We start from the raw sequence: 26,244 nt of genomic DNA, 5'->3' as shown, positions 1-26,244 counted from the left end.
TTTGTTGTACTCGCTTACTTAACATCCTTTATTTTATAAGGTTTTGGATTTTCTTTCCTCAGGTAGCTTTACCTCCATGACTGTGTTGGTCGTCGCCCTGAAAGGCAGGGTCTTCTGACATTGTTGTCACAAATGGTAATATTACCATTTATTGTAGTGATCTTTTTCCAAGTTAAACTATTATTCTTCTAACTTGGCTATACTGTACTGATGACGACTAATGAGTCAGAAACACGTGTCTGCAGTTGCATTCCATCTTTTTATATTGTTAATTTTGTATTCACATTCACATTGCGAGTTATTTGCCAATGATTTTTCTTTTCTATGTTTATAGTTGTACTCGCTTACTTAACATCCTTTAATATATATATATATATATGAGCAATATTTCTACTTTTCGGTGAATTTTGTGGGGAGGGTCCTCGGATTTTTTTCAAATTTTAGTATGTTATTGGACCTATTGAGAAAACGTCATCCTGAGAGTTACAGCCCCCTAGGGGCCTTAGAGCCCTGTTAAGTACATTGACTTTGAAATTTATTAGACTCTGCCAATTATTGTACAAGTGCGTATTACCGAAGATTGCCGAACGAAGTGACCCAAGTTCATTTGCCAGGGTTACTGGGTGACGAAAAAGTACATAACGACGAGAATACACACAAAACCAACGCTTCGATGAACGAACATTTTTACTCCTTACATTCAAGTTATTGTAATTTGTTTTAGATCTGTTGTATTAAAATTTACGTGAAATTCTGAAAATTCTTCACCACATCCACATCTATTGGTCCTTCGAACTGCGAATCTACAGTGCCAGCAGAACTACAAAAGAAAATAGCAGCTTTACATTCTACGAACCGACGTCGTACTTGACCCGCTGTATCAACCCCAGGAAGCTACATTTACAACACTGAATACTGAATCCTTTTTATAATTTCACATTTTTTCAGTCTCTATTTGATAAATATTTTAAGTACATGAGTTTCAATCTAAATTAATATATTTATTTCGAATAGTGACATATTTGACGTTTTACCTACTCTCGTATTCATTGTGAATGTGCTAGCTGATTTTTTATTTTATTCTGACAGATCGTAACTAAACGTTAATAATAATTCTTACGTACATAATAATTGAATTACAAAACATTTATTTCCGTTTTCTGCACTTGAATAAATCATTTCGTTTTATTTAATTACATTCATCGAAGATCAAATATTTATTTCTTGAAACATCAAACACAGTTTGATTGTTTATATCTGTATAATATACGTCACATACATTAGATTACTAAAATTACATAATTTAATTAACATACATACATAATATTTAATTATTTTGCATCCTCGTACATTTTGGTCATATTGTCAAAAATGTCAGACCAAAACAAAACAAAGAGAATGGCCACTAAAGGTGCTCTTACACGTTTAACAACATATTTTCGAAGTATAGAAAATAATGAAATTATCGACCTCGTAGATTTAGAAATGCGATTATTCAAAGCCGAAGGGCTTTTAGATGTTTTTAATGAGGTTCAGATGCATATTGAAACTGATGATCCTGACTGCGAGGAAAATTATGACACATTACATGCCATTGAAAGGCAGACTTTTGAGGACAGATATTTTAAAATAATATCTGACATCAAAAAACTTATTTTATCTAGACGACCTACTGAAACGTCTGATTCACGTAGTGTCAATGGTTCAATAGCAGCTAGGCCTACAAATACAAGCAACATTAAGTTACCTCCATTGAATCTAGCTACATTTGATGGATCGTTTGATCAATTCCTCTTCTTTCGCGACAGTTTTAATTCTATTATTAATGATGATACTTCACTTTCCAATGTACAAAAGTTTCATTACTTACGTCTGTCATTACGTGGCATAGCTGCCGACACTATTAAATCTTTGCAAGTCTGCGATGCAAACTACGACATTGCTTGGAGTTTATTGATCGAAAGATTTGAAAATAAACAGTTACTTGTAAACAATCACATTAAAGCTCTCTTTAACCTACCACTAGTCACAAAAGAATCAAATCAAGGTCTCAGACAACTTCTAGACAATACACAAAAACATTTACGTGCTTTAGAAGTTTTAAAACGCCCCACTAAACACTGGGATGATTTGATTATTTATTTGTTAACAACAAAATTTGATAACTCAACAAGACGCTCTTGGGAGTCACAAAATTGTAAAGACAACCTACCAGTTTTAGATGATTTACTGAAATTTTTAAAAGAACGATGTCGTATCTTAGAGTCATTAGATAACTACAATGATAATAAACAGGATCAAAATTCACCACGATACAAAGGTAATAAGTCTGAAACAAGAGCCTTTGTTTCTAACACAGAGAATAGGTTTAAATGCAACTTTTGTACCAAGGAACATAAAATATATTATTGTCCTGACTTCTTAAAACTAAATCCTACTAATAGGTTAAACAATGCAAAACGTCTACGTTTATGCCTTAATTGTCTTGGCACATGCCATCGTACTAAGGATTGTCGTTCTACTGGTTGTAGAAAATGTGGAAAGATCCATCACACTCTGTTACACTTCGAGAATTCACAATCCTCAAATTCAGTTTCCACAGAAAACAATTCTTCTCAATCTTCATTACCTTCCAATGTTCCAAACACTGGGCTGCAGTCAAATGAATCTACTTCTACCTCTAACTTCTCTTCAACACATCATATAAGCTCAAGTGTTCACACTGCTATTAAACCGTATATTCTACTCTCAACTGCTGTTGTTAACGTTTTTGACAAGTTCGGCAACTCACATAAATGCAGAGTACTCTTGGACAACGGAAGTCAATCCAACTTTATATCTGAGAAATTTTGTGATATTTTACAACTTTCAAAGGAAAAAATCAACACTTCGATCTCGGGAATTAATCAATTAACTCACAATATTAACTTCCGGACATCACTAACATTTAAATCAGATATTAACAATTTCTCGAAAAAAATATCTTGTCTAATTTTGCCCAACATAACAAGTAATTTACCTTACATACACATCAATCGTTCCCAGCTCAATGTTCCAACAAAATTACTTCTAGCTGACCAGAATTTTGAAAAACCTGGTCCAGTAGACCTTCTTATTGGAGCTGACACTTTCTGGGATATTTTAAGCGTTGGACAAATCAAACTTGGTCCTGGGTTACCGATCATTCAAAAAACCACTCTTGGTTGGATAATTTCTGGCCCAATTCCAACAAATATTCAACACCACCCCCAACATAATTGTTACTTTTCTTCTACCAGTGAATTAGATTCACAGCTCACAAAGTTTTGGGAACTAGAGGAGTGTCCTAAAACTAAGTTTGTTTCCGAAGAAGACATCTATTGTGAAAATCATTTTAAGCAGCATATTTCTCGCCATTGTGATGGTCGTTTTATCACTACTCTTCCACTAAAGGAATCTCCATCAGTTTTAGGGGATTCTCTAACTACTGCCAAAAAACGTTTTTTAAACTTAGAGAGAAAACTTGAAAATAACATTCAATTGAAATTAGAATATCATGACTTCATACGTGAGTACATTAAACTTGGTCACATGTCCCTAATAAATGACACTAATGATAATTCTGGATTCTTCTTACCTCATCACTGCGTTTTAAAAGAAACTTCAACCACTACAAAGTTAAGAGTTGTATTTGATGGTAGTGCGAAAACTACCACAGGCTACTCATTAAATGACATCATGTATGTCGGCCCTCATTTACAAGATAATTTATTTTACATTTTACTTAGATTTCGTCAACATAAATTCGTACTGGGTGCAGATATAACTAAAATGTATCGTCAGGTTTTCCTTACTCCTGAACAACGTTACTTTCAAAAGATCCTTTGGAGATTTAATAAAAATGATGAAATTTCTGCTTATACACTGAATACTGTTACCTACGGTACTGCATCAGCAGCGTTTCTTGCCATTAGGTCTCTTCATGAAATTGCTCATCGACATATTTCCGAATACCCAAAAATTTCCTCTATAATTTTGCACGATTTTTATGTAGATGATCTATTAACTGGTTGTGACACATCGGAAGAACTCCGAGAAATCAAGGAAACTATTTCATATTTATTATCTTCCTACGGTTTTCCTCTGAGAAAATGGACTACCAATGATTCGTCTCTACAAAATCATTCTGATCCTGATTTTTTGCATTTTGGTTCTGACGAACATAACAAAACACTAGGATTACTTTGGAATCCGTCTTGTGATTCCCTACAATATTCTATAAATATCTCCACAATTAACTTAAAGATTAGCAAAAGACAGATTTTATCCTGTACAGCACAAATATTTGATCCTTTGGGGTTACTTTCACCCGTAACAGTTATATCGAAAATTATTCTTAAAGAGCTCTGGAAACTCAAGATAAGTTGGGATGAATCTGTTCCTGAAAGTATTTACACACTTTGGTCGAAATACTACTTCGAACTTACAAAATTAAACACTTTAAAAATACCTAGACATGTACTTTCTTCTAACCCAGTTTCTGTTCAACTTCATGGGTTTTCTGACGCCTCGGAGGCGGCTTACGGTGCATGTATTTACATATGCTGCACAGATACATTTGGAAATTACACTTCAAATCTTTATTGTGCTAAAACTCGAGTTTCTCCTATGAAACTTGTAACCATTCCAAGACTCGAACTTTGTGGGGCATCACTACTTTCTGAACTTGTCGAAAAGGTCACTTCATCTGTAAATGTCTCCTTTAAAAACATTACGTATTGGACTGACTCTAAAATTGTTATTTCATGGATAAACACCTCTCCCCATTTACTTAAGACTTTTATAGCAAATCGAGTCTCACAAATACATAAACTGACCAACCCTGAATTTTGGAAATAATACTTATGATAATCCAGCAGATCTACTGTCACGAGGTATAAGTCCTTCTTCGCTCAGTAATTCCCACATATGGTTTCATGGCCCTTCTTGGCTCACTTTGCCTCAAGAAGAATGGCCTCAATATACAAAACATCAAGAAGTTTGTATAACTTCTGAATTACCTGAACTGCGTAACAAAACTCTTGTGTTTCATCACATCAACAACGAATTTACCTTTTACTACAAATATTCTTCATTAAATAAACTAACACGCGTCTTTGCTTATGTCTTAAGATGTAAAGACAATCTGTCGATTCATAAACATTTACGAATAACAGGTCCCTTGACCACAATAGAACTCAATAATTCCCTTTTAACCTTAATTAGGTTCGTACAACGTCAGTCATTTCCATATGATTATGATGCACTTTCCAATTCCAACCAAATTGACAAAAGAAGTAAACTTCTTGGCCTAACTCCATTCTTTGATACAACAACAAAATTAATACGCGTTGGCGGTCGTTTACATCATTCGTCATTTGATTTTAACAAGAAACACCCCATAGTCCTACCTCAGAAAGATCACCTCACGATACTCATTGCTCGCCATGAGCATTTGAAACTTTTACATATTGGTCCTCAAGCACTTCTTGCTTCCTTAAGAGAAAATTACTGGCCAATATCAGGGCGCAATTTGGTTCGAAAAATTGTTCGTGATTGTGTCCGATGTTTTAGATTTAACAATAAACCCGAACAGTATCTTATGGGCAATCTTCCGGAGTCACGAGTTACCCCTTCACGTCCCTTCACGGTTTCTGGTGTCGATTATGCTGGTCCCGTTTTATTACGAGATAGAAAGGGTCGTAATTACAAAACTTCTAAAGCTTATATTGCTCTCTTCATTTGCTTCGCCAGTAAGGCTATACATTTAGAAGTTGTCAGTGATCTCACGACAGAATGCTTCTTAGCGGCATTACGCCGATTCACGGCCCGACGCGGTAAATGCTCCGAAATATTTTCAGATAACGGCAGCACTTTCGTGGGAGCAAATAATGAACTCAGACAATTTTTTAACACAAATGCTGATCACATTATTACAGACCTCTCAATCGACGGTATTCAATGGCATTTCATTACTCCACGTGCTCCCCACTTCGGTGGATTATGGGAGTCAAACATTAAATCAGTTAAGCACCACATGAAACGTGTAGTAGGTAATGCAATTTTAACATTTGAAGAATTTACCACGGTTTTATATCAAATAGAGGCTTGTCTCAATTCTAGACCACTCTATCCTCTTTCTAATGACCCAAATGACCCTAACCCTCTTACTCCTGCACACTTGTTAATTGGATCTTCATTGACGAGTATACCACAACAAAACTTAATGGACATTAATGAAAATCGTCTTTCAAGATTCCAAAGGGTGCAACAGATATTACAGCACTTTTGGACAAGATGGTCCAAAGAATATGTATCCCATCTTCAGCAGCGGGTCAAGTGGAAGGAGAATTGCCAACAGCTGATCCAGCCTGGACGCATGGTTCTAGTAAAGGATGATGGACTTCCTCTCTTGAAGTGGCAGTTAGGCAGAATTTTAAAAACTTACACCGGAAGTGACAATATTGTGCGGTCGGTTGTGATAAAGACAAACTCTGGTGAGATTAAACGACCGGTTGTGAAATTATGTGTTCTGCCTAACCAAGATCAATAACTTTTGTTTGAAAACTATAATTAATATGATCTTTGACTTTTTCTTTAAGACTTTTTATTGAAACCCGGTCTTTGGGGTTTCAAGGTGGGGGAGTATATGTTAAGTACATTGACTTTGAAATTTATTAGACTCTGCCAATTATTGTACAAGTGCGTATTACCGAAGATTGCCGAACGAAGTGACCCAAGTTCATTTGCCAGGGTTACTGGGTGACGAAAAAGTACATAACGACGAGAATACACACAAAACCAACGCTTCGATGAACGAACATTTTTACTCCTTACATTCAAGTTATTGTAATTTGTTTTAGATCTGTTGTATTAAAATTTACGTGAAATTCTGAAAATTCTTCACCACATCCACATCTAAGCCCTAGATAGGGCCCGTCAAAGACCCAAAAAAGGTCGTTTTTAGCCTATATTTGACAGGCTGTATATCGACTCCCAGTTAACCGATTTTAACTCACCAAACGCTATTTTCTTTATAATTTTAAGTAGTTTTATCAGTGACAATTTCAAGTCTCTAATTAATAACCTTTGTTTTTGGGACCATTTTAAGTAACGCTAAAAATTTCAAAAAATTGCTGTTTTCAAAAATTTGTTAAAAATCTAATTTTAATCCGATTTTCGTTTTCTGGTCGCCGGTTTAAAGGTAAAAAAAAGGTCTTTAAAACAATATTTCAATAGTTAAAATCCGTTCGGTAGAAGCGGATATACAACAGATTGAAAATGGACATTTTTGTAAAAATCGCGTTTTCACGGATTTTCAAAGTGCTGACACGTTTTGGGGTATATATTAAATTGTACCAAAATTTTTTTAGAAGTAGCTTTTTATATAAATAATAACTTCGTATTGGAGATTTTCTTGGCCCGGGCCTCTATATACCTTATATGACCCTCTAAAAATGAGTATTTTGTTACTCAAGTGAGGTGGCTTAACAAACAACTTACGGCCTATTTATATCAATCAGAGAGCCTGAAGACTTTAACTATTCCGGATTAGAAAAGTAGAGATCACAACCTTTTATTTGAGGGCTCACACAAACTTCTAGGTAGCCTAGAAGTACAGTTACGATATTTCAAAGTCCTAACTAAAATTAAAGTATCAATTCTGTGAACGCTACTTTTATAGACTAAGAGCCGCTATGGGTGAAATTTGTTAACTATTTTAGGCACGATAAGAGGCCATAACTTACACAATAAAACCTAAAAGAAAACGTATGAACACTATACCGTCACTTTTTAGAAGCACATACCTCGACAGTGGCGCATCAAACTTTCCACTTATGAACGGGATAAATAAATTAAAAGGTACCCTTCCTTACACCCAGAATTCAATTTTGTTAATTTTTTAAAGTTTTGCGTTATTAAGAAATAAAACTCAGTGTAATTTTAACACACCACCCCCATCCCCCTTCCCCCACCACCAAAAATCCAAAAAACTGTTTTTTAGGGGATTTTTGGTGATTTTCCCTATTTTATAGACTTCAAAATAGATTAAATTAATGTTTTTTTATAGGTTATATGTAAATTGAAGTAACTGTATCCTGTATAATATTTAAAAATTGGAGAAATACGTTGAAACCCCCAAAAACCCCCTCGAAAAACATTTTTTTGGATTTTTGAAGATGGAGAACCTTACGGAAACTTCTGAAATAAATTAGAAATATAGCATTTGATAAAATACACAAGATTAAAACAAAATAGTCCAACAGCCATCCCCAAAAAAAGTTTTCGTTTAAAAGTTTATAAAAATAAAAAAATAATTTTTTTTAGGTTACGTCACTCAACCTACGTGTCTATAAAAAATAGGCATGTTTTGTAAAAGCCACAAGTATGCGAGTGAATTTTTTGAAATTTTAAAATTGATTACATCCCACCTAAAAAAATTAAAAACGAGAAATAAACTTTTTGATGGTGGGGGTAGAAAAACAGGGGAGGCGGGTTGAAATTACACTGAGTCTTATTTTTGAATCACGTATAACTTTAAAAAATAAAGAAAAATAATTCTGGGAGTGAGGGACAGTACCTTTTAATTTATTAATCCCCTCCATATGTAGAATGTTTGTTGCGCCACTGTCGAGGTGTGTGCCTCTAAAAAGTGACGGCAGATAGCTTTTCTTTTAGGTTCTACTATTGAAGTTTTAGGCTTTTATCGTGCTTAAAATAATTATCAAATTTCATCTATAGCGGCTCTTAGTCTATAAAGGTAGCGTTCACAGAATTGATACTTTGATTTTAGTTAAGACTTTGAAATATCATAACTGCACTTCTAGGCTACCTAGAAGTTTGTATGACCCCTTAAATAAAAGGTTTTAATCTCTACTTTTATAATCTGTGATAGATAAAGTCTTCGGGCTATCTGATTGATAGAAATAAGCCGTAAGTTGTTTGTTAAGTTGCCTCATTTGAGTAACAAAATACTCATTTTTAGAGGGTTATATAAGGTAGATAGAGGCTCGAGCCAAGAAAATCTCCAATGAAACATTATTATTTATATAAAAAACTGCCTGTAAAAAAATTTTTGTACAATTTAGTATATACCCCAAAACGTGTCAGCACTTTGAAAATCCGTAAAAACCCCATTTTTACAAAAATGTCTATTTTCAATCTGATTTATCTCCACTTCTACTGAACGGATTTTAACTCACAAAATATCATTTTAAAGCCCTTTTTAATACCTTTAAACTGTCGTCCAGAAAATGAAAATCGGATTAAAATTAGATTTTTGACAAATTTTTGAAAATAGTAATTTTTTGAAATTTTTAGCGTTACTTAAAATGGTCCCAAAAATCAGGGTTATTGACTAAAGCCTTGAAATTGACACTGAAAAAACTACTTAAAATTACAAAGACAATGACGTTTGGTAATTAAAAATCGGTTAAATGGGAGCCGATATACAGCCTGTCAAATATACGGCAAAAACGACCTTTTTTGGGTCTTTGACGGGCCTTATCTAGGGCTCTAAGGCCCCTAGGGTCTGTAACTCTCAGGATAACGTTTTTTAAATAGGTCCAATAACATACTAAAATTTGAAGAAAATCCGAGGACCCTCCCCACAATATTGCTTCATAATATATATATATATATATATATATATATATATATATATATATATATATATATATATATATATATATATATATATATATATATATATATATATATATATATATATATATATATATATATATATATATATATATATATATATATATATATATATGTTCGGAAAGGTTTCCGCGGTTAATACAATGAAACTTAAAGCTAAAATCAATATCAACAAAAGAATTAATATTAAAATTAAACTCACCAGGCTTCCGGGTTGAACCGCGTCGTTGGTTTCTAGGCCGAGCTTTCGACGTCCTCTCTGACGTCATCTTCAGGGCTTCCGGGGTCTCAGTCTCCTGAGGCTCCAGACACTACACTCACTACTCACTACTTCACTACTCACTGCAATACTGTTGTTGCTGACGCTGGGGCGGTCATTTATACCGTGGACTGGTGTGACTGACGTGGCTGTCGATGACGTGGCGGAGTGGCGTCTTTGCGCTAATTCCCACTCCGCCACGTCATCGACAGCCACGTCAGTCACACCAGTCCACGGTATAAATGACCGCCCCAGCGTCAGCAACAACAGTATTGCAGTGAGTAGTGAAGTAGTGAGTAGTGAGTGTAGTGTCTGGAGCCTCAGGAGACTGAGACCCCGGAAGCCCTGAAGATGACGTCAGAGAGGACGTCGAAAGCTCGGCCTAGAAACCAACGACGCGGTTCAACCCGGAAGCCTGGTGAGTTTAATTTTAATATTAATTCTTTTGTTGATATTGATTTTAGCTTTAAGTTTCATATATATATATATATATATATATATATATATATATATATATAAATTTGGTTATTGCGTTATGCAGCAAATGAAAAAGTGTACTCTTTTAAATTTCTTTAATCCGAGCTTTCGGTTAAGATTTTAACCATCATCAGGGTGCTACAAATATATTTTTGGTGTAAGATAATATGAAAACATGTATAAAATTTTTTTTTATATATGTTTTCATCCACAGAGAACGGCAGTTCTCACCAGTGGCGCACAACACCCCTACATGCGACACTATATATACACGAAATTTTCGATTTTCTAAACCTGACTGAATTGAAAATTGGGACAAATTCCATCTTAAATTTTAGGAAAAGACTCGTCCATTCATATGTCAACCATTAATTTTGGTCCAAGGGTGTGGATTTTACGGCCCTTCCCATTTAAAGCCTGTTTTTCGTTCTCGTCCCCAAAACTCCCAAAAATTTCAAAAATTTAAGCCCGACCTTTGCGGCTCCTGATAGCACAGATTATTACCTTTCCAACGCATGTTAAATTTTGAAAATCGGTTATACCATTCAAAAGATATCGAGCTCAGAAATATGACTCAATTTTTGTTTAAAAAATGGAAAATGTTTGTGGATATGTATGTATGTATGTATGTATGTATGTGTGTGGAAAAGTTACACCGATCTGAATGTTTTCTTTTGTGTTTCAAGAAGGTGTGAGGGCCGATTCAGAACCGGTCTAATTTTTGACTTCTGACTACCCTTAAGCCAGCTAGAGGGCTGGGTAGATACAAAATAGCATATTTTTTGGGCGTATATATCTTAGGTTCAAGGAAAGACAGGAAAACCGCAAATACCAAATCAATAGAGTTGAGTTAAGCTTTCAAATGGCGCCTAAGCGATCAAGCTAAGACATACACACTGCTCACTATAGCCAAAAAACTGAAAAATTTAACTTTGAAAATTTTGGTTTTTCGACAATTACTCAAAATTTCAACCTACGAATTGCGCCAATAACTGAGCGTTTGTAGAAGGACTCAGGACGCGTCTAACGGTGTATACCTCATATCTGGGAAAATTCGAATTTTTAAGTTATAGGCTTCATAAATATGATCAAATCTATTTCTTATGGGAAAAACGGTTCTTCAAGCTCAATAATTCCTGTAATACGTTCAGTTATTACACTCGATCTTGGATGCATCAGATACTACTTGTCAATACGTTTCAAATTCATGTTTAGTGATCAACATCAGGTAAGCCGTTCAGAAGTTATAGAGCTCCAAATTTATAATTAGTCCAGGAACTGAAATTTTTCACTTCGCAATTTTTACAGAATGGATAGATTTGCTTGAAAATTTGACAATAAGTAGTGGATAGTCCAAGGATAAAAATCTATATGATGCAGAAATACGCTTTTACCATGGGGTGGTTGCCACCTCATTTCGAGGGTGGAAATTTTTTATTATATTTTGACCGCAAATGCTGGTAAAAACATTAATTATAAGCAAAGAATGTTCATTATACATTTTTTTGATAAAATTAATAGTTTTCGATTTAGTGGTTATCGAAGCTGTTAGTTTTATATCGAAAAAATTACCAGAGAACGGCAGTTCTCGCCAGTGGCGCAGAAATACACCCCCCTATACGCGACACTGTTATATGCACGAAATTTTCAATTTTCTAAATCTGACTGAATTAAAAATTGTGCCAACTCCCATCTTCAAGTTCAGAAAAAGACTTACCCATTCATATGTCAACCATCCATTTTGGTCCTAGGCTGTCGATTTTACGGCCTTTCCTAATTAGGGTCTGTTTTTCGTTCTGGTCCCCAAAACTCCACAAAAACTTCGAAAATTTAAGTCCGACCTTTGCGGCTTCTAACAATACTGATCATTACCTCTCCAACTCATGTCTAATTTTGAACATTACCAGAGAACGGCAGTTCTCGCCAGTGGCGCACACCCACACCCCCCTACACGCGACACTATATTATACACGAAATTTTCGATTTTCTAAATCTGACTGAATTGAAAATTGGGCCAACCCCCATCTTTAAGTTCAGAAAAAGACTCACCGATTTATATGTTAACCATCGATTTTGGTCCAAGGGAGTAGATTTTACGGCCCTTCCTATTTAGGGTCTGTTTTTCGTTCTCGTCCCCAAAACTCCCAAAAACTTTAAAAATTCAGTCCAACCTTTACGGCTTCTAATAGAACTGATCATTACCTTTCCAATGCATGTTTAATTTTGAAAATCGGTTATACCATTCAAAAGTTATAGAGCTTAGAAATGTGACTCAATTTTTATTTAAAAAAGGGAAAATGTTTGTGGATATGTATGTATGTGTGTTTGAAAGTTAAACAGATTTGATATTTTTTCTCTGTGTTTGAAGAGGGGGTCAGGGCTGATTTAGAACCGGTGTAGTTTGTGACTTTTGACCACCCATAAGCCAGCTATAGGACTTGGTAAGTACAAAACGGCATATATTTTGGGGGTATATATATTCGGACCAAGACGAGGCAGGAGAACTGCAAATACATCAAATCAATAGTGTTGACCTAAGCTTTCAAATGGTGTTTAAGCCGTCACGATCAGAAATAGACACAGCTCAGTATAGCCGAAAAACTGAAAAACTAAACTTTGAAAATTTTGGTTTTTCGACAATTACTCAACATTTCAACCTACGAATTGCGCCAATAACTTAGCGTTTGTGGAAGGACTCAAGACGAATCTAACGGTGTATACCTTATATCTGATAATATTTGAATTTTTAGGTTATAGGCTTCATACATATTATAAAATCTATTTCCTGTGAGAAAAACGGTTTCTCAAGCTCAATAATTCCTGTAATAGCTTCAGTTATCATACTTGACCTTAGATCCATCAGATACTGCTAGTCAATACGTTTCAAACTCATGTTTACTGATCAAAATCGGTTAAACCGTTTAGAAGTTATTAAGCTACAAAAGTATAATCCAATTAACGATTATTCCCGAAATGGTTTATGTAATTGTAGTGGTTACGACGCTAAATTTAATCTGGCAACGGGCAATCCGACTTCATTTACCGGCCATCTCAATATTTTTGTTTCAATCTATTTCGAATAGAAAAAAATCTAATGTACATTCGATATTACATTCGATAATACATTTGGGATATAATGCAACAAATGTGACCATTTATAAAGCTAGACGTGTAATAGGGGAACATTACATTCAACTTCATACATTTAATTTATAAATAACTTTGAAAAACTCCTGATACAAGAATAAAAAACCGCTAAACGCCGTAAAAATGAGTGGCGCATAAAATATTCCAGCTACAAAAGATCTGATATGAATATAACGTGGCGCGAAAATGGATTTTCATTTGATGCAAAACAAAATTCTAGTTTTATTTTAAAATATTTTTCCATAATATTTGCTAAGTTTGAAGTAAACGCGCCACAAAAGAGTTTCAAAATTCAAACTGTATCAAAGTTACTCTTTTGTGGCGCGTTTACTTCAAATTTAGCAAATATTATGGAAAAATCTTTTAAAATAAAACTAGAATTTTGTTTTGCATCAAATGAAAATCCATTTTCGCGCCACGTTATATTCATATCAGATCTTTTGTAGCTGGAATATTTTATGCGCCACTCATTTTTACGGCGTTTAGCGGTTTTTTATTCTTGTATTATCTTACACCAAAAATATCTTTGTAGCACCCTGATGATGGTTAAAATCTTAACCGAAAGCTCGGATTAAAGAAATTTAAAAGAGTACACTTTTTCATTTGCTGCATAACCCAATAACCAAATTTATATAATTACTGTCAGCAAAGACTCATTGTCTTCTTTATATATATATATATATATATATATATATATATATATATATATATATATATGAAATAAACGAAAGGATTTCTCTGGTGTACAGAAGAAATCCTTTCCGTAGCGGCCGTGACCATGTGAATTCAAAGTCTTGATAAAAGACTATGAAACGACAAAAGATACCTCTTTGTATCACAGATTTGTCTACAAAGCCACGTTATTCGCTACGCATTCCTCAATAACGGAGAAACCGTGATAATATGAAAGAACGGCAATTGCATTTTATTACACTTCGACCACCACCGGTATTCTACACGACGTGTTTCGCAGGTTATGTCAACCGCTCGTCAGGAACACCTAGGTGAAGTGGTCGAAGAGGAATAAAATGCATGGGGCCTTCCTGGTAATAATAAAATACCAGACTTCAGTACACTAGGTACGACATCTATATGAAATAAACGAAAGGATTTCTCTGGTGTACAGAAGAAATCCTTTCCGTAGCGGCCGTGACCATGTGAATTCAAAGTCTTGATAAAAGACTATGAAACGACAAAAGATACCTCTTTGTATCACAGATTTGTCTACAAAGCCACGTTATTCGCTACGCATTCCTCAATAACGGAGAAACCGTGATAATATGAAAGAACGGCAATTGCATTTTATTACACTTCGACCACCACCGGTATTCTACACGACGTGTTTCGCAGGTTATGTCAACCGCTCGTCAGGAACACCTAGGTGAAGTGGTCGAAGAGGAATAAAATGCATGGGGCCTTCCTGGTAATAATAAAATACCAGACTTCAGTACACTAGGTACGACATCTATATGAAATAAACGAAAGGATTTCTCTGGTGTACAGAAGAAATCCTTTCCGTAGCGGCCGTGACCATGTGAATTCAAAGTCTTGATAAAAGACTATGAAACGACAAAAGATACCTCTTTGTATCACAGATTTGTCTACAAAGCCACGTTATTCGCTACGCATTCCTCAATAACGGAGAAACCGTGATAATATGAAAGAACGGCAATTGCATTTTATTACACTTCGACCACCACCGGTATTCTACACGACGTGTTTCGCAGGTTATGTCAACCGCTCGTCAGGAACACCTAGGTGAAGTGGTCGAAGAGGAATAAAATGCATGGGGCCTTCCTGGTAATAATAAAATACCAGACTTCAGTACACTAGGTACGACATCTATATGAAATAAACGAAAGGATTTCTCTGGTGTACAGAAGAAATCCTTTCCGTAGCGGCCGTGACCATGTGAATTCAAAGTCTTGATAAAAGACTATGAAACGACAAAAGATACCTCTTTGTATCACAGATTTGTCTACAAAGCCACGTTATTCGCTACGCATTCCTCAATAACGGAGAAACCGTGATAATATGAAAGAACGGCAATTGCATTTTATTACACTTCGACCACCACCGGTATTCTACACGACGTGTTTCGCAGGTTATATCACAAATCTGTGATACAAAGAGGTATCTTTTGTCGTTTCATAGTCTTTTATCAAGACTTTGAATTCACATGGTCACGGCCGCTACGGAAAGGATTTCTTCTGTACACCAGAGAAATCCTTTCGTTTATTTCATATAGATGTCGTACCTAGTGTACTGAAGTCTGGTATTTTATTATTACCAGGAAGGCCCCATGCATTTTATTCCTCTTCGACCACTTCACCTAGGTGTTCCTGACGAGCGGTTGACATAACCTGCGAAACACGTCGTGTAGAATACCGGTGGTGGTCGAAGTGTAATAAAATGCAATTGCCGTTCTTTCATATTATCACGGTTTCTCCGTTATTGAGGAATGCGTAGCGAATAACGTGGCTTTGTAGACAAATCTGTGATACAAAGAGGTATCTTTTGTCGTTTCATAGTCTTTTATCAAGACTTTGAATTCACATGGTCACGGCCGCTACGGAAAGGATTTCTTCTGTACACCAGAGAAATCCTTTCGTTTATTTCATATAGATGTCGTACCTAGTGTACTGAAGTCTGGTATTTTATTATTACCAGGAAGGCCCCATGCATTTTATTCCTCTTCGACCACTTCACCTAGGTGTTCCTGACGAGCGGTTGACATAACCTGCGAAACACGTCGTGTAGAATACCGGTGGTGGTCGAAGTGTAATAAAATGCAATTGCCGTTCTTTCATATTATCACGGTTTCTCCGTTATTGAGGAATGCGTAGCGAATAACGTGGCTTTGTAGACAAATCTGTGATACAAAGAGGTATCTTTTGTCGTTTCATAGTCTTTTATCAAGACTTTGAATTCACATGGTCACGGCCGCTACGGAAAGGATTTCTTCTGTACACCAGAGAAATCCTTTCGTTTATTTCATATAGATGTCGTACCTAGTGTACTGAAGTCTGGTATTTTATTATTACCAGGAAGGCCCCATGCATTTTATTCCTCTTCGACCACTTCACCTAGGTGTTCCTGACGAGCGGTTGACATAACCTGCGAAACACGTCGTGTAGAATACCGGTGGTGGTCGAAGTGTAATAAAATGCAATTGCCGTTCTTTCATATTATCACGGTTTCTCCGTTATTGAGGAATGCGTAGCGAATAACGTGGCTTTGTAGACAAATCTGTGATACAAAGAGGTATCTTTTGTCGTTTCATAGTCTTTTATCAAGACTTTGAATTCACATGGTCACGGCCGCTACGGAAAGGATTTCTTCTGTACACCAGAGAAATCCTTTCGTTTATTTCATATAGATGTCGTACCTAGTGTACTGAAGTCTGGTATTTTATTATTACCAGGAAGGCCCCATGCATTTTATTCCTCTTCGACCACTTCACCTAGGTGTTCCTGACGAGCGGTTGACATAACCTGCGAAACACGTCGTGTAGAATACCGGTGGTGGTCGAAGTGTAATAAAATGCAATTGCCGTTCTTTCATATTATCACGGTTTCTCCGTTATTGAGGAATGCGTAGCGAATAACGTGGCTTTGTAGACAAATCTGTGATACAAAGAGGTATCTTTTGTCGTTTCATAGTCTTTTATCAAGACTTTGAATTCACATGGTCACGGCCGCTACGGAAAGGATTTCTTCTGTACACCAGAGAAATCCTTTCGTTTATTTCATATAGATGTCGTACCTAGTGTACTGAAGTCTGGTATTTTATTATTACCAGGAAGGCCCCATGCATTTTATTCCTCTTCGACCACTTCACCTAGGTGTTCCTGACGAGCGGTTGACATAACCTGCGAAACACGTCGTGTAGAATACCGGTGGTGGTCGAAGTGTAATAAAATGCAATTGCCGTTCTTTCATATATATATATATATATATATATATATATATATATATATATATATATATATATATATATATATATATATATATATATATATATATATATATATATATATATATATATATATTTATATATATATATATATATATATATATATATATATATATTTATATATATATATATATATATATATATATATATATATATATATGTCTTGAAAAAGAATTAAAATACATTCGAAAGCTTGACAGTAAGTCAAAGAGTTTTCTTTGTCTTGTGGGCCAAAATAGACTGCATCCTCAAGAATCACTGCTTGATATTTGAATATACAGTCAAGAATACCATAATCTTATGTATATATATATATATATATATATATATATATATATATATATATTCAAAGTGAGAAAATGAATTGAATATTGAAATAACATGAAAATAATGTAAAAACACACTACAGCTTATAAATAATCAATTACTGGCCATCGTCATATGCCTTTGTTCGATGGACCTATGCTGTTGTGTCTGGATAGAAGGCTCAGGTTCATCGTTTTTTTTTTCTGTGAGTAAGAACTAGATGTAAGATAAAATAATAATTCGTACATAACGTCATGCTTTTGCCAAAGATCCAGCGGTTGGACTTTACTTGTAAACATGGATTACCTATTAGGATAGTCCACGGCAATGATTCTATTAGGGCCAAACCAGACGGGTCACTCTGCAGCGCTACTCTGTGGATCTACAGAGTGGCTGAAACAGGCGATCGTTTGGAAGGGTGCGGCGTTTATTCTTCCGATGACCAACCTTTTTTTGTTACATGGATGACCAACGGCGGTCAAAAATGACCCCAAGTCCAAAATGACAATTGACAAAAAAATTAAGTTGTTTTAAGAAATAAAATAATGTATTCGTAATTTTAATCTTACGATTGTATCAATAAATGAATGGTGGGCTACAACAATGTTGTAAGCGACATATTGGGTCAAAGTGAGGTTTTAATGCAATATTATTGTATATTCAAAGACCAATGCGAGCATCTTTCAATCTGGCTAAAAATATTTTGCCTTCCCTGAGTTTTTCGTACCGCAATGTTGGTATCCGTATGTTCGTAAATGGCTTGTCAATGTGTTTTTTTCATCTCCTGCATAATCTCGATTCTGTCGCTTACAACATTGTTGTAGCCCACCATTCAAATGATAAATAAACATTAGTAAAACATATTTTTAATTACAACTGAACAAAAACAGGAATCATCATTCTCAGTTTAGAAATAAAGATATTTTAAAATATACACTAATTTACGTCGCCACAGGTTTAACAAACATTTTTTTTTCAATATTGGAATGTTTCTGATATACAATTCAACATAATAGACGGTATTTACTTAATATAAAATTGGAATATGGAAATCCAAGAGAGTCCGTTTTTGACCCCAAATTCAGAAAATATTTTTTTTTTCTTAAAATATACGCTCTGAGCTTCGCTGGTGTCGCTCCTAGCGGTTACTAATTCAACTTTCACCGGTAATTTTTAAATTTATTATTTAATTGTTATCGCTTAATATTTACAACGCTAAAAAGTAATTAAATTGTAATAGATTTTTTTAAGATTTTGCTAATCATTTTGACGTTCTATTGATGAAATATTAATTTCTTACTTCGGATACTTTCACAATTATCGTGTAGATGGCGCTAAGATTAATAGATTAATTTATAATTACATATTACGGAACATTAAAAAAACTTAAATTCACTATTTAAAACGTAAGTATATTTAAGGTAAAATATATACCACAGCTTTGACCAACTAATATTTTTTATAACTAATGTTTTTAATTTTAATTTTAAATTAATCACTTTGACATTTATGTCAAATTTCCAGTAAACATTTACAGACTTGTCACTACTGGCGCTCGCGAATTTGTAAATATCCCCTCTACGTACGAGCTCACAGCTCATAGAGAACTTTTTGATTACAAAATATGAGGGTATCTAGAATGATATTAAAGTCAAATAAAAAAATAATGAATTTAAAATTGAAAATATTTCTGAATTTATTGAATAAACACTTGCATTGGTGTCAAAATTTACCCCCTTGGTCATCTGAAGGTTAACGTAATGAGTGGGAAAAAAAGTAAGCTTGTTCAAATGATTAAAACCTTGCCGAATAATATTCTTTTAAATAAGTGTGTTCGTCAAAGTCAGTGTTTGTAATATCCATAGTTTTAAGTATTTTATAAAATTTCTACCCGTTTGAAAAACTACCAAAAACTCCATAGATGGAATTAAGGAGAACCAGACAAAAGCAGCTATATAACAGAAAGAAGAACATAAAAAATTAACCAGTACATCGGGTATTCTACAACCGTAAAATAGTTTGATACAATGTTCAACACAAAAAACACACACAAATAGTAAGTTTCCCATTACAACTGACTGAACGAGGTCCTGTTTTTAAGGAGATGATGACATTAAATATATGTAAACATGGAAACTAGCAACCCTCTTTTAACTGATATCTTATCGTTTTGTTTTCTACAACAAACAATAAAACCTTTTTTTGGCAGAGGATGGAACCCCACTATTTAACATAAATAAACAAACAAGTTTGTGAGTATTTGTCTTGTTCAGTTCAATGATGGATTCAGAAGAGGAAAGTCTTCTTTCTCGTCAGAATGTATAATAAAATGTAAATATAAATAGAGGAAATATCGCTTACCGGATTTATTCTTTTCGATAGGGCTACCTTCTTTAAAATCAGGAACAAATAATTCAAAGATCTCGTCCCACGCTTTTCCTTTCAATGCCCTATAACTACAAACTCGGGTTCTTGTATTCCATATAGCCGGTCTGTTTGTGAATTCAATTAAAAATCTTTCGGAATCAAAATTCCCTTTACGTGCTCACCGTGTAAACTCTCGTCAATATTTGTGGCAGCTACAAAAGTGGTCCGTCTAAATGGGTTTTGCCACTAGTGGACGCCACTAGCAGTGAGGCTCGGCGACTATGGCTGGCCACAGTCGCTCGTCTGGGGTGCGACGTTCACTTCCCATAAAAACCCACGGTCAATCATCGGAAGTTGATTTGTGGATCCACAGAGTAGCGCTGCAGAGTGGCCCGTCTGGTTTGGCCCTTAGACTTAAATTTTGTGGAATGACCAATGAATATAGACCATTTTCACAGTATGTTCAAATTAGCGATCAACTCTTCTATCTATCTGGGATTCCCGATGGACGAATTTCTCTCTCTTCTTCTATTTTATAATATAACCTCTAATACATGAAAACAAATCAAATTGATTGGTTGGTTTACGTAGGAAAAATACGAAATCCAGAGTTGCATATTTTATTTTATCTACGACTATTAGGTAATTTAATGATTTTAAGGTGTGTTTGATTTCCACATCTATACCATACCTACAAGATTTAGAGCGGTTTACTCATTAATTGATTACACTTGTTTTTTTCTTGAAATATTTGTATATAGAACAAGCAATAAAGCACTAAAATCGGCCTTATCTCCGAAAAAAAACGACAATACAGATCTTAATAATTATTTTTGCATTCGATTCGTGAATGCGTCAGGAAACTTTGTGACCCATAGCCATGATATAATATTGAAAAGCTGCATACAAACAATGCATTCTTAAACTGCATCTTAAACAGACAATAAAAAAAATTCAGAACCAGTCAATTATTGTCGGAAATTAATTCAATTTTGTTCCTCGGGGGTTTTTGGGGTCACTGAAAACTATTATGATGTCCTAAGTGATCTCTGGAGTACCTGGTGCCCAGGGTACCTACTGTTTACCTCGACTTGTGGAGTTCTCGGCAAATTCAATAAAAAATTAGTAAAAAATCATTATTAGGAAGATTTTTTGAGCCGCCAACGACGAATATGATATCGGAAGTGATTTCCGGAGTACCTGGTGCCCAGGGTACCTATTGTTTATCTGGTCTTGTAGAGTTTTCGGCAAAACATTTATTAAAAAATTAGTCAAAAATCATTACTTGGGGGGTTTTTGGGGTCCCTAACGACGAACATGACATCGGAAGTGATCTCCGGAATATCTGGTGCCCAGGGTACCTCGTCTTCTGAAGTTTTCGGCAAATTCATTAAAAAATTAGTGAAAATTTATTACTCAGAGGTTTTTGGGGTCTCTGACGACGAATATGACGTCGAAAGTGTTCTCTGGATGGTGCCCAGGGTACCTATAATAGTCTGTGAACTATGTTTGTTATTTCTCATCTTAGTTACTGTCATCTGCTTATGTCATGTTTTTGTAATTTCATTAATCACCTCATGCTGATTTCTTGTATATTAAAACCTAGTTTATAAAGGTTTTGCAGTTTCATTACAATTTAACATAAAATAAATATCAGATATGGATAAGCTACTACGACCAGACAGATTCAATGCAGATCCGAACTCTTCTAGATCGTCTCAAGAATGAATACATTGGAAAGCTACTTTTGAAAACTTTAGTTCCTCTGTGGTTGATGTCTCAGAGGAGGATATATTCAAATTACTAGTAAATTACGTGTGCAACAAAATCTATGAACTTATCTCTGATTGTATAAAGTATTCTGAAGCCAAAGGTATTCTCGAAGCAGTTTTTGTTAAACCCAAAAATGAAATTTTTGCCCGACATATCCTATGACTAAAAGACCACAAGCTGGTGAAAATATAGATCAATACGTTCAACATCTGTAGGTGCTTTCCAAAGACTGTAATTTTCGAGCCGTTTCTGCAGACCAAAATAGAGAAGATTATTATAAGAGACTCACTTATTAGTGGGATTCTTTCTAATGACATAGGAGAACGTTTACTAGTTTACTAGAAAACAACAGTATTACTCTGCAAGATGCCATACTGAAAGCCCAGTCTCTGGAGTCAGCTTAAAAACACTCTGAGGCTTATATCACTTCTGTACAAATTGTTAATGCGATTTCATCCGAAACCAGAGAGCAAATTCATTATACTTCTGCTGCTGTGAAAAGTTGGAAATTATACTTTTGTGAATCAACTAAAAGACATCCTCGTAGCCTATGCCCTGCTAGAAGCAAAGTTTTGCAAGAAGTGCTCGAAAGTTGGACATTTTTCTAAGGTATGTAGGCTTCAGAAGTCCAATTCAGCATCAGCTGCCGTTTTAGCTACTACTACATCTAGTTCGAATGTTAGAAATCTTGCTGCTGCCCCTCAATGCTTATCTAAAAGTGTTACTAAAATAAAGGTAAATGGAAATACAGCTAAAAGTTTAATAGACACAGGTAGTTCTGAGTCATTTATTAGTAAGAGTTATGCATTGTCTATAAAAGTGAAAACATTTAGAAGTCATGCAAGCATACTAATGGCTTCAACAGCGCTCAGAATGACTATCTCAGGACATTGCTTTGTTAATTTAGAAATAAACGGACATTCCTATAAAAATGTCAAATTATCAATAATTCAAGATTTATGTGCTGATGTAGTAATAGGTCACGACTTGCTTAAACAACATTCTTCTCTAGAAATCACTTTTGCTGCCCAAATTATTCTCCAATCTATCAAATGAATGCAAACCAATAGCAACTAAATCAAGAAAATTTTCAACTGAAGATAGAAAATTCATAACTGACGAGATAAAGAATCTCCTATTGAATGGAATCATAGAAGAAAGCAACTCTTCTTGGCGTGCACAAGTACTTATTACAAAAAGTGGAACTCACAAAAGCGAATGGTGGTAGATTATTCACAAACAATTAATAAATTTACTTACTCAGATACCTATCCTCTCCCAGATGTTGAAAATATTGTTAAAAAAGTAGCAATATATTCTGTGTTCAGTACTATTGATCTTAAAAATTCGTACCATCAAATCCCAATCAAAAATGAAGAGAAACTATACACTGCTTTTGAAGCCAACGGCCAACTATATCAATTTTTCCGGATCCCTTTTGGGGTAACCAACGGAGTGTCCTGCTTTCAAAAGGTTATCGATGGTATTATTAAATCCGAAAATTTAAAAGGAGTATATGCCTATCTTGATGATATTACTCTTTGTGGCTTAAATCAACAACAACATAATGAAAATCTTAATAAATTTATGGAAGTAGCTAAGAAATACAATTTAAAAATAAATCAAAATAAAAGAACTTATACACTAAATTCAATCAAACTTTTGGGTTATCAAATAGAGAATCAGACCTTAAAACCTGATCCTGAAAGACTTGAACCATTAAAGAAGTTACCCTTACCAAACCACTCACAATCACTAAAGAGAGCTGTTGGAATGTTTGCACATTATTCCAAATTTATCCCACAATTTTCAGACAAGATACAACAACTAGTCACATACAGTACTTTTCCTTTAACAGAACAAGCAGCTGAAGCTTTTCAAATTCTTAAATCTGAAATTATTTCTTCAGCTGTTACTACAATTGATGACAAGATTCCTTTTGTTGTTGAATCTGATGCTTCAGATTTTTGTATTGCTGCTTCTCTTAGCCAAGGAGGAAGACCTGTTGCTTTCTTTTCAAGAGCTTTATCAAAAAGTGAAAGAAATCATTCATCAGTGGAAAAAGAGGCTTATGCAATAGTGGAAGCTCTTAGAAAATGGAGACATTTCTTGATCGGTAAACATTTTCGACTTATAACTGATCAAAAGTCTGTGTCTTTTATGTTCAATATGCGCCACACTAGTAAGATAAAAAATGAGAAGATTATCAGATGGCGCCTTGAACTATCATGTTATAATTTCGATATTCAGTACAGACCAGGAGTTGAGAATGTAGTGCCAGATACTTTCTCACGAGTGTGCTGTTCAATAAATCCTCGACCAAGTCTATTTGAACTACATCAATCCGTGTGTCATCCAAGAATCGCCAGAATGGTCAATTGGATAAAGACACGTTACTCACCATATACTATTAATGAAGTCCGTGAAATAACCAATCGCTGTCCTATCTGTTCAGAAATAAAACCAAAGTTTTTGAAAACTCAAGGGAGATTAATTAAAGCAACTTCGCCTTTTGAAAGATTGTCTCTGGATTTTAAAGGACCGCTTCCATCTAGGTCTCATAACAAATATATCCTAACAATTCCTAACAATTGTTGATGAATATTCTCGATTCCCCTTTATATATCTATGTCCACATGTTTCAGCGAAAACTGTTGTGAAGTGTCTTACAAACTTATTCTCTTTATTTGGAATGCCTAGTTACATCCATTCAGTTCAAGGGAGGGCATTTATGTCTTAAGAAGTAAAAACGTTTCTCCATTCACAAGGAATACCGACAAGCCGAACAACATCGTATAATCCTGAAGGCAATGGCCAGACAGCAGAAAGATATAATGGAATTATATGGAAAACTATTCCTCTTGCTTTAAAATATAAAAATTTAAAAACTTAAAAGTGGGAAGGAGTAGTTGAAATAGCTCTTCATTCAATTCGTTCTCTCTTGTGTACAGCTACTGACAGTACCCCTCATGAGCGAATGTTTCATCATTCTAGAAAAGCTTTAAATGGAACTGCACTTCCTTCATGGTTGATTAGCCCCAGAAAAGTGTTTATGAAAAAGAAAGTGAGGCACTTCAAATATGACCTTCTTGTTGAAGAAGTGCAACTGATTGAAGCAAATCCGAACTATGCTGTTGTTAGACGTGAAGATGGCAAAGAAACAACAGTAGCTTTAAAACAACTTGCACCACGAGGAGATGCATCTCTACTTGACTGTGACAATGTTACTGGATCTGAGTCTGATCTTTGTAATGAACAGTTTATCAAGGATCCACCAACCCTAGATTAAGTGATACATGTGAGGAAAATCCAAATATTTCTCTTGTTAAATTTCTGGAAGAGGGTGGCATTGAAACTGATTTGAGGGAAAGAAAATAAAGACATTTTTATTAGAAGAGGTACAAGGGAAAGAAATGCTCCGGCTTACCTTAAAGACTTTGTTGAAAAATAAAGCTGGGATGCATGTAGTAGTCTGTGAACTATGTTTGTTGTTTCTCATCTTAGTTACTGTCATCTTCTTATGTAATTATTTTTGTAATTTCATTAATCACCTTATGCTGATTTCTTGTATATTAAAAACTAGTTTATATAGGTTTTGCAGTTTCATTACAGTACCTACTCTTTATCTCGTCTTCTGGAGTTTTCTGCAAATTCATTAAAAAATTAGTAAAAAATCATTAGTCACGAGATAAACAGTCGGTACCCTGGGCACCAGGTACTCAGGAGATCAATTTAGATGTCATATTCGTCGTCAGCGACCCCAAAAACCCCCTAAGTAATGATTGTTGACCAATTTTTTAATGAATTTGCCGAATACTCCCGAAGACGAGGTAAACAGTAGGTACCCTGGGCACCAGGTATCCCTGAGATCACTTCAGATATCACATTCGTCGTTAGTGACCCCAAATCCCCCGAATAATGATTTTTGACTAATTTTTTAATTAATTTTTTGCCAAAAACTCCACAAGATGAGGTAAACAGTGGGTACCCTGGGCACCAGGTAGTCCGGAGATCACTTCCGATCAGTGGCGGCCCGTGAGGTAGTGCCATAGAGCCATGGCACTACCTTGCTAACTATGCAGAAACATATTTTTTATCCTAAAAACATCTAAACGCCTGTTAATTTTTTTTGTGATTATTTCTGTGTAGCGCAATGCACATCTAACCACCGACTCTGGCCACCCACAGCTGACCCGATAAGGGATGAAGATCATGAAAATCCCGGTGCCGAAAGTCATAGTGGCTCGCCAGAAAAGTGA

General features: G+C 35.1%; 1 protein-coding gene across 1 annotated transcript; it reads left to right on the top strand.

The window, feature by feature from the left end:
• Positions 1–1,371: 1,371 nt before the first annotated feature.
• LOC126885439 (uncharacterized) lies at positions 1,372–26,244 on the top strand. Its single transcript, XM_050652009.1, has 3 exons — positions 1,372–3,202; positions 22,533–22,757; positions 26,135–26,244. Exons 1-3 carry the CDS (start codon positions 1,372–1,374, stop codon positions 26,242–26,244), a joined length of 2,166 nt encoding a protein of 721 aa, XP_050507966.1.

This window comes from Diabrotica virgifera, chromosome 5 (assembly GCF_917563875.1).
Source record: "Diabrotica virgifera virgifera chromosome 5, PGI_DIABVI_V3a".
In the NCBI taxonomy this organism is placed as follows: domain Eukaryota; kingdom Metazoa; phylum Arthropoda; class Insecta; order Coleoptera; family Chrysomelidae; genus Diabrotica; species Diabrotica virgifera.
Note: the sequence above shows the minus strand (reverse complement) of the source record. Positions and strands in the feature narration are given on the sequence as shown.

Bases quoted from the DNA above. Each gene is read 5' to 3' on its own strand.
- LOC126885439 (XM_050652009.1), top strand. From the start codon at position 1,372: ATGTCAGACCAAAACAAAACAAAGAGAATGGCCACTAAAGGTGCTCTT. The intron at 3,203-22,532 runs GTTGGATAATTT...ACATCCTCGTAG, and splicing joins CATTCAAAAAACCACTCTTG to CCTATGCCCTGCTAGAAGCA. The intron at 22,758-26,134 runs GTAGTTCTGAGT...ATTTCTGTGTAG, and splicing joins TAAAAGTTTAATAGACACAG to CGCAATGCACATCTAACCAC.